At 39.4% G+C, this 9,478-nt stretch overlaps 1 protein-coding gene across 3 annotated transcripts; it reads right to left on the reverse strand.

Annotated features, from left to right (window-relative positions):
* Positions 1 to 486: 486 nt before the first annotated feature.
* acsl5 (acyl-CoA synthetase long chain family member 5) lies at positions 487 to 9,312 on the reverse strand. 3 transcript variants are annotated; one of them, XM_088016308.1, is made up of 23 exons: positions 9,018 to 9,120; positions 8,784 to 8,838; positions 8,077 to 8,130; positions 6,638 to 6,806; positions 6,369 to 6,480; positions 6,150 to 6,214; positions 5,610 to 5,711; positions 5,424 to 5,523; positions 4,980 to 5,158; positions 4,853 to 4,885; positions 4,707 to 4,758; positions 4,489 to 4,562; positions 4,330 to 4,407; positions 4,107 to 4,241; positions 3,861 to 3,995; positions 3,148 to 3,243; positions 2,488 to 2,560; positions 2,212 to 2,300; positions 1,788 to 1,904; positions 1,337 to 1,480; positions 1,128 to 1,229; positions 821 to 892; positions 487 to 646 (listed from the first exon to the last, which is right to left on the reverse strand). In XM_088016308.1, exons 4-23 carry the CDS (start codon positions 6,791 to 6,793, stop codon positions 509 to 511), a joined length of 2,052 nt encoding a protein of 683 aa, XP_087872434.1. In that variant the 5' UTR covers positions 6,794 to 6,806; positions 8,077 to 8,130; positions 8,784 to 8,838; positions 9,018 to 9,120; the 3' UTR covers positions 487 to 508. The 3 variants fall into 3 exon arrangements, with proteins under 3 accessions (XP_087872434.1, XP_014848567.2, XP_014848568.2); XM_014993081.2 differs by lacking the exons at positions 8,784 to 8,838; positions 9,018 to 9,120 and adding an exon at positions 9,134 to 9,312; XM_014993082.2 differs by lacking the exon at positions 8,784 to 8,838 and having other exon boundaries at positions 9,018 to 9,123.
* Positions 9,313 to 9,478: the final 166 nt, after the last annotated feature.

Here is a 9,478-nt window from a genome sequence, read left to right on the forward strand (position 1 = left end):
CCCCCCTCAGGCAATTCTAAAAATTTTCTGATGCTGCCACATTTACTCCCATGCCGAGAGTGAATTTATACAGTGTTTGAATTTCAACACATGAGGGCAGTGCTGGCTTAAAAATGTTTTGTAACACAAACGTTGGCATTTGAATGAGATTTTAAACCTTTCACAAGGCTCCATATAAAATCCAGACATTTGAAGTTCACCTTTAAAAAAAATGAGGTACAGCAAAAACAGGTTTTGAACCAGAGTACAAAAAGAAAAAAAAAAAAAAAAAAAAAACTGTCCGATTCAAATATTTTACCAACAAGAATAATAAAAAAAAACTGAACCTAAGACCAAGCTGGAATTCCCCTGCATTTAAAACTGTCTGAAATTAAATAGCCATGTAGGTAATCAGAATCCATTTTGCAAATTGGCTTAAGGTTTGATCTTTTTCTGGTGCTATTCATTGGTGACTGAATGGAATGTTGCTGTAAAACACAAAGTCCATTTTCTGTTTATGAGGGTTAATTTATTGGATGTCAGCATAAAGTTTGTCAATCTGTGGCTGGAACAGCTCTTTGAGCTCAGCCCTCTTCGCCTTCAGGGTGGGAGTCAGCAGGCCGTTCTCGATGGTGAAGAGCTCCGGGTGGAGATGCACGTCTTTCACCTGCAGCGGAGAAGAAAGAGAAAGGTAAATATGATTAAGCTCCTTTGAATCCAATAACCAGATGAGTTTCAAAACTAAAGCAGTTGGAGACTTTTCGGCTTTATGGAGTATGACAAAATACTCGAGACCGGTGACGGCTTAAACGTAGAATCTGCTAGGACAAAAATCCTTTACCTGCTCAAATGACTTCAGACCTGCTTCTCTTCCTAGTTTGGTCATATCTGCGATTATGGCCTTTTTAACTTCCTGAGAATAAATAAACCACAATTTGAATCAGTTAAACACGTCTCAGTCCACACGGGTCCGCTGCTCCACTTCCAGTAAATGTAATTTGCAGACATGTACTCCGAGTTGTACAGCATGCCAACTTCTCCAACTGGCAGCTTTTAGTGTTAATGATCACATTTCCTGCAGATTCTTGACTTTGGACATTTGTCTAAAACACTGGAGAGAATAAACTTGCACATTACAGGAAACCTACTGTGCTCTTGCAGAGTTCTTCAATGGAGCCTTGGATGCCAAGACTTTTTGCAAAACCTGGCAGGACATCAGCATCAGGTACCACAATGGCAACCAGACTCGACTACACGGATAGGAAAAAAAAAATAGAAAGAAAAAGACATTAATTGTTAAGATTAAGCAGCTGGAAAGGTACAGAGAGGGAGAGAAAAAAGAAAAATATCAAGTTACCTGCAGACTGTCTCCATGCACAAACACTTGGGCCACAGGGCCACAGCGGACATACACGTTCTCGATCTTCTCCGGGGCGATGTATTCTCCCTGAGCCAGCTTGAAGATGTTCTTTTTACGGTCAATAATCTTCAAGACTCCACTCTGTCGCAAAACCATTTATGAGAACTTCATAACTCGGTGACAATTTTACAAATAAAACAAGAGGCTACTTTCTTGGAACTCTGTCGTGCCCTTTGAGCCAGGCCAAAACAGCTGTGCTCGTGCATAATTTTCCTTCCGTACGATTATGCTTCACTTTGTCTAATCGCATAAAATTTCACTAGAATATACAAAAGTTTGTGATTTTTAAGAGGACAGTATTTGGAACTCTGCATTCAGTTTGTGGGCAACGTTAAGCCAATTATATCCTTTCCCCCCCCCACAACACAAGTGAAAAAGTGCATCTTACCGGAAGCCATTTACCAATATCGCCAGTGTGAAGCCAGCCATCCTTGTCCAAGGCCTCTGCAGTCTTTTCTGGGTCTTTCAAGTAGCCCTTAAATACATTTGTGCCCTTAATGCACACCTATATGAAAAAAAAAAAAAAAAAAGTAAAAATCACAAGACAAAAACAAAATGCTGTAATGTTTAAGCAATTTGCTGTGTTTTTACATTTTAAATTTAAGACGGTCACCATCACTAAAACATAAGCCTTTGAGTAATATTCATTTTGCATTAGTCTTATGTGAAACCGAGAGATACAACTTTCATTTTTGGGTCCAAAGAACTGTTCCCGACTCCGACAAGAATCTCTCTGAACTGATTTAATTCAGACTCCTTCTGGTGCAAGACTTTAATATCCCCAGGTATAAACAGATTTCAGATTAACCAACCTCTCCTTCACCGTTTGAAGCAAAGTAGTTCATCTCTTCCACATCAACCAACTTCACAAAATTGCAAGGCAGAGGCACACCAACATGACCTGAAGTTAATGAATAAATTGTGATTAGGCTCGTTTTTTTTTTTCCTTTTGGTTCCCACTTTGCATTTCTCCCCTGATCAAATGTGTAGCATTTGTTAACTTTACAAGTAAAACGTTTCATGTTTAAACAAATCTGTCGTAAACCCAAAGAGGTTTCGCTGCAGTTACAGTTTGCTTAGCTACGTACCAGCAGTGGCATCTCCTGGTAAGGTGAACGTGCAGGCAGCTGCACACTCTGTCTGGCCGTATCCTTCAAAGATCTGAGAACCAGAGAGCGGCACAAACATCTCAACAGGAACCAGCATCAGTGTTGTGCAATTGTTCCTCCTAAACACTAACATTACTGCATCTGTGTCCATTTACGTCAAGCTCCTTTGAGATTTAAAAAACTTCAAACCCTCAGGATTTATTTACAAACGTTTTAAAGTGAATCTACAGAGGAGCCAACAACGGTGAAACGTGGCATATTTTGATGTAAAATGTTAGATTTTCTGTAACATTGTTCATTTATGCTTTTATAGTAAACGAACGCAGCATGTTGACAGTAAATTCAAATGTAAAAGAAACTTGCATGTGTATTGTAGACATGTCACGAGAGCAAACAAATAAGACTGATTTGTTGCAAATCTCAGTTCTTATACACTTGTAGTGAAAAACTTTGTGGTTATTGGTCACGAAAAAGTGTGGTTCCTTAGAGAGGACCAACAAAAAACAGAATGTTTAAGAGTAGTCAAAAAAAAAAAAAAAAGAAGCAGTCTCATTTAAACAGAGAATGAGGCATTTATGTTTGCAGGGAAAACCTAAATCTAATCAAGATTCTGTTTACAGAGGATTAAAGGTTTATTACCTGGCAGCCTAGAGCAGCCCTGAGGAAGCTGAGAACAGATGGTGATATGGGTGCAGCGCCAGTCACCATCATCCTCACACGGCCCCCCAGAGACTCCTGAGTTAGGGATGAGAACATTTAGAACCACCGTAAAATGTACCTTTAAAAGCATATTACAAAACAAAAAACTGCTACTGAGCAAATCTCCTTACATAAAAGTATGAAACAAAATTAAAACGATAGGAAAAAAAATATATGAAGTGAATAACCAATCAATTACATCTCAGGATTGACAGTTTAACATCTAAAAAGATCACTGGGAACTTTTCTAGAGTACAGAAAGTTGCAGGAAAACTGACAGGTACACCAGGCGTAGCTCTAGAGTGCCCAACTATTTAATGGTAAAGTTATAGCAATATACTTGTGAAAAAGTAGAGAAAAGTTTTGGATAAAAGAATTGATCAAAAAAAAAAAAAAAAACTGTTCCAGGATTTTGCTCATGAATGGAGCACACCCTCCTTTAATAGTTTTCCAAGCAAGTTCCACTGGGTGAGATCCCAGTGCAGACTCTTGTAAACCAAGATTTGGTTGTTTTAAGCAAATATACAGTTAAAAAAAAGTGTTACTGCCATTTCCAAGTAAAGTGTCAGACCCAATAACCTTAACTTCTTGCAGAAAATGTTCTTCATTACATCAGAATTACAAAAGGTTACAAATAAGTAAAAATGAAGTACCTGGACTTTGTGGAAAATGAGTTTGTCCCATATGCTGTTTTTCCTGACGATGCCATCCTTCACCTCAGCGTACTTCCTCTCTGCTGCAAAGTTCAGCAGCCATTTCTTAAAGGGAGACGTGGCTCCACTCTGAACCTGGTTATAAAAAAAAAAAGATATTGTATATATATTTTAAAAAGCCAAACTACTGTAGCAAAAGTTTAATATGTTTAAGAAACAAAACAAAAAAACATCTTGTTTACCCACTTTGTCATAGATTCGATTGAGGAGTCTAGGCACCACCGGGAAAACTGTGGGCTGCAGAGTTTTCATGTCATCCGGCAGCAGCCGAATGTCCCCCTGGAAGAACCCGACCCTGGCCCCTGCACCATAGATCACCGTCTGAAACGTTTCAGAAAACAAGATGCAAGACACCCTCAGATGTTCTGAGCAAACACTGGATCTCAGCAAGACCTTTTTTGTTTCTTACCTGTACAATCCTCTCAAACATGTGTGCTAAAGGCAGAAAGGAAATGCTGACATCCTCAGGAGTTGGGACTAAGGCAGACTGAATAAAATGTTTGCTTTACTGGATGAAAAAGGCATAAAAACAGTTTTTAGTAAAAGGTCCAGTTTTATTCTCATGTACCTCAAAGGTTCTGAGGACAGCTGCAGCATCAGCAACCACATTCTCATGCGTCAACATAGCCCCTTTTGGGTTTCCTTTTGAAAGAAAAAAAGGGGGGGAAAAAAAATTCAGCACTACAGCAGTTACATTTCAAATAATTCTAAACATGAAAATCAGGCTAGTGTAACTCGGCCATGTCTTCCGCTAATCTGAATATCCTGAAAACTACAGATGATCACCTGTAGTGCCGCTGGTGAAGCAGACAATGCTGAGGTCCTCTGGCTTCGGCAGCTGTTGGAACATGAAATCAGCACCTCAGGATCGGCAGCATATTATTGCATTAAAAAAAAAAGAAAAAAAAAATCTAGAAGCATTCATAACTTACTACTGGCTTTTGAAGGTTATTTTTTCCCAGTGCCTGGAGTCACCAGAAAACAAAACATCTTTACTTACTGATTTTTTTTTTTTACGTTTACATTTTGCTTGGTTCGGTGTTTAGAGTACATCATTACCTCCAAGTCCTCCATGGAGACGATGTCCACACCACACTTCTTTCCTCGCTCGATCAACTCGGGGCTGAACGATTCCATGAGCGCAACAGTTTTGAGAACGGGAGTTTGGCCTTTTTCGTGGTTCAGAAGCAGCACTTCTGCTTTCTTCTGGTTGTCACAGAGCACCATAGAGATCCCAGCTTATAGGAAATAAAAAAAAAGTCATGTATATGTGTTTGTTAGAAATAGGTTGTAGGATCTGCTTTTTTTAAAAAAAAAAAAAAAACTCGAAGGCAGAATATATTCAATTTGCCCTTATCAAACTTTCCATCAGCAAATTTACACAAACTCATTGAAAAGAAGAAGATGAGATTACTTGACAGACTCCTATGGGAACACAGTTACTGGAAGTCTTGTTGTTTCTGCAATTAGCAGCATTAGAGAGCCAAGTAAAGCTCCAATTACCTTGGTTGATAATGAAGACGAGAGCCTCAGGACCCAGAGTGTCGTACAGGGGGACCACTACCATGGAGTACGTGTAACACGCCATCTCACCGATAATCCACTGCAAGTTGATTTAATGAAGAGACAGAAGTTAATAGAATCTCATACAAAAAAAAAAACAACAAAATCTCTTAAGCCTCCATTTACCTCAGGCCTGTTCTGAGCAAAGATGCCAATGAATGTATCAGAATTGGGCTTCAAACCTTTGTGAAGGAGTCCTGACCCCAGATACTGTGCCCTGTCAGACACCTTCAGAGAAGAGGGGAAGTCAGATTGAAGAGAAAACGTCACTATAAATTTTACAACTACTTGTTAAAAAAAGACTCAGAGGAAAACAGCATATTAAAAAAAAAAAGTACTTTTAAAAACTCTAGGAAGAGTATGACAAAGAAACTGAGGTTAGGTTTAGGCAGTCTGAAACAAAGTTCTACTTTAAATTTCAAAAATACAACTATTGTATGAAAAGTTAAACATCTCTCCTTAAAATAACCTTTTAAGAAAAAGTTCATCCAACACATTTTATTTCCTCGGCGTCGTTGGCCTCATCTCTACACTTCTGCTACAGTACTGATGGATCAGATGCTTTTTTTTTTTACTTTACCCAGAAAGGTCCAGAATAGTGATTTCACACATTACCTGCACCATTTAACCATAATGTTTCCAAATCATTGCCACTCTGTACTGTACCTGTTTGTACTTCAGCCACTGGTAAGGCTTCCCAGGCTTTCTGTAGCCCAAACACGGTCCATTACCTGGAAAATAAAATGGTTCTGATGTCATGTCCTGCACCAGTGGTTTGACTGAACTTTAACTATACAGCAGCTTTTTTTTGCCAAATCATATGACTTTTTGGCTTATTATACAAAATCTAAGCTGATTTTACATGGTTTTGAACAATGTAAATACCTGAAACCTTAATGCCCCTTTGAAAGACCTCATACAGGGTTTTTGCGTCATTGTAGCGATATGACATCAGGTTGTTGTTGTCCTCCAACATGGCCGTTTTTCTTGCACCATCCTGAAAAAGAAAAAAAAAAAAAAAAGTTAGTGTGCTCAAAAGGAGGGGGGAAAAAAAAAAACGTTTACAGGTTCCTACGGGAAGTGTCAGGTCATTACCATGCCTCCTCAGACTATGAATTTATAAAACTTGAGCAAAAACTTTCTGCACATCTCACCTTGACCCCTAGAGTCTGGCGGTTGAGGTCGGCTGGGCTGCGGACCGGACTGGGCCGGGCGTTGAGGTAAAACAGGGTCGCAACGCCGACCACGATCAGGGAGATGACCACTGGGATCGGAAGAGGCGAGAACAGCAACTGGAAGATGACGTCCATGATGCTGGGTCAGCTGGGACGGGAAATCAGGACAAATGGTGAGTTTATCAAAAATGTCAAGACTTGGATGTGTGATCAGAAACAACATATTTAACCTGGCAACACAAAATTTAAACAGGGCAAGTACACTGCCAAGTTTTCTTGATGCAAAGCCCTTTTTAATCCCACACACCATTTCTGAAAAATGGATAGCTACCTGGTGGCATAGATATAATCCCTCTCCCCCTTAATTACTTTAATGATTCAATCTTTCTGCAGCCCAAATCTCAACTTTTCTATTGTGCCTCGCCAAAGTTCTTCAAAACATCCGTCATCCACAGACCTCGTCAGGTGAGCACACATGATTTGCTGTCAGATTTAGCTCTTAATTGCAAAATGCTAATATTCTTCCACTGTATTAATTTTGGATGCATGCTTGCACATACACATACCTAGTCCCCAATTCACAGCCACCTACACTGTACCGTGATAAAGAACCTAGCAAAAGAATTTTATTTCACTGTAAAAATCCATCTCACAAGAAGTGATTGAAAGAATTAAGGGGGAAAAAAAACAAAACAAAAAAACAGCCCTGTCAACAGAAATTACCCCAAGATTTTTCTTGAATTCCAACTATTCAGCAGAATGTTTAAGGCTCCATGTCACACTATACGAGGGAAAAGTATTGAAATTAACAGGGGCATATATACTTTTTGAACCCACCATCCACCAAAGACTGTTTCTTCAATAACTCCAGGTCAAAGTTAGCATAAATCGTGCAACAGTTTCTCGTAAACCCTCATAGGTAAGCTGCACCGCACAGAGTGCATGAAAGATAGTTTGACTAGGCACGGTTTGCATGCATTTCTAATGAGGAAAGCAAAGCAGTGAAAGGAGAAACTTGCTTGACTTCTCTTTTTTTCCTTGTTAATTTACACCAACACACCATTTGTCAATTGTTTGATGAGGCTTTTACTTTGCACATTTGGTGACAGTTTCTGACAGTTGTTTTGTGTCCATTTGATCAAAGTTATTCCCTCTTTAATGTTCCTGAGTTGGAGAAACACAAAGATCCCAATGTGTTTATGCTATACTCTCAGTGAAAACGGCAATTAATTCTATTCTAAAGTCAAAGTCCAAACTTGACAATTTTCTTGTGTTCCAAGAGATCAGAGTGACGGTGCCCTAGACAGTCATTTTTATACTCAACAAATTAGACAAAGAAAAGAAAACAAAAAAGATAGTCCAATAAATGCAAAAGCCTTCATAATGAGCTCAGACATAATCTTAGATGTAATGCTTACCTCCTGCTAGCCGTCTCAGGTGTGTGGCGAGTGTACAGATCCTGTTCCTCTGCTCTAGGAAGGAAACACATTAAAGACAAGAGCTGATAAAACAGTACACAGACCGACTTAGGATCTTTGAACTTTGGCCAGCATATTACTTCCACTGATAAAAGACGACACAGCCACCGACATATTCTTGGTTTGTAGGCCACAGTATTAAAGTTGTGCAATAGATTAAGATACTTCAGAGGGTTCTTGCCACCCAACTCTTCTGATTTTAATCCAGAAAGATAAAATGCGTTATCAGTGGCAATGACAGAGAGGGGAAAAATATATATATCAAGATGTTGCACCTGATGAAAGGTCAGTGTGCTTATCTGCAAGTTAGCATGTTCAAAGGACAAATATTTAAAATACACAGACAAAAAACCCCCACAAATATTTAGGAACAAATCCATGTCATTTATGATTCACAACCACCAGGGAACATGCAACCACATTTACTGAGATGCACAGCTTCATAATGATTCCTATTAATGTTCGAGCTCACTTAAGCAAACCATCGTCTGCATATATCAGACGGTTATCTGAAAGGTGAAAGAGCACGTCTGCAATTAGACTAGAGCGGCAGAGTCCAAAGTCAAGCCTCAAGGGCCGGTATCCTGCACCTTTTGGCTTTGTCCCTGGTTCAACACATCTGAATCAAATGATGGGTCATTACCCACCTGCAGATGAGGTAGTTGCACCTTTGAGTAAGCCGTGTTGGAGCAGAGACTGTAGCTGGAGACCCATGAATTAAAGTTAAAAAAATACCATCCAAAATTTACTGGACTGAAGCCACAGAACAAACATGAGGGTAAAAAAAATAAAAAAATCTGAACCAGTTCAAATTAGTCAGTACTAAAGCTCAATATTATAACAGCAAAAAAAGCCAGGGGATAAATTAATAAACATCTGACCTGTGTACTAATTTAGCAAAGCAGGTGCACAGTGCTGGTCCTCTGTGCATGTGTTTTTTAAAGTTGGTTTCTCTTGAGAGTCAGATGACACGAGAATCTTGATTAAGGGACATTACCTGGTGGAATAAGTATTAGCAGCAGGTTAGGATCAGGCTGAGCAGGGATCTCCTGAGGAACAAACGGCTGAAGACAGCAACACCACAGATGTACAGCCTGAAGTCATTAGCGCCTCAAACTGCACACAGGTGTGACGCTGCTCAGCACCGGTCAAGGCTCAACCTGCCACCCCTGCTCTCTGCAGATAACACACCCAGGAGACCTGCAACAATTCTCACCTTGTTTGCTGTATTTACTTATTGTGTTTTTTTTTTTAAAATCTGTTCACAGTCCTTCATACATATGTCCCTTGTAGTTTTTATTCATTTTTGTGTATCCTTTAGCTTGGAATTGAAGTTTGTCCT

Source organism: Poecilia mexicana, unplaced genomic scaffold (assembly GCF_051168715.1).
Source record: "Poecilia mexicana isolate PSO_F unplaced genomic scaffold, ASM5116871v1 scaffold_19, whole genome shotgun sequence".
In the NCBI taxonomy this organism is placed as follows: domain Eukaryota; kingdom Metazoa; phylum Chordata; class Actinopteri; order Cyprinodontiformes; family Poeciliidae; genus Poecilia; species Poecilia mexicana.

Bases quoted from the DNA above. Each gene is read 5' to 3' on its own strand.
- acsl5 (XM_014993081.2), bottom strand. From the start codon at position 6,793: ATGGACGTCATCTTCCAGTTGCTGTTCTCGCCTCTTCCGATCCCAGTG. The intron at 6,215-6,368 runs GTATTTACATTG...TTTATTTTCCAG, and splicing joins AAGGGGCATTAAGGTTTCAG to GTAATGGACCGTGTTTGGGC. The intron at 1,905-2,211 runs GTTGGTTAATCT...TTTTTCATATAG, and splicing joins CTTCAAACGGTGAAGGAGAG to GTGTGCATTAAGGGCACAAA.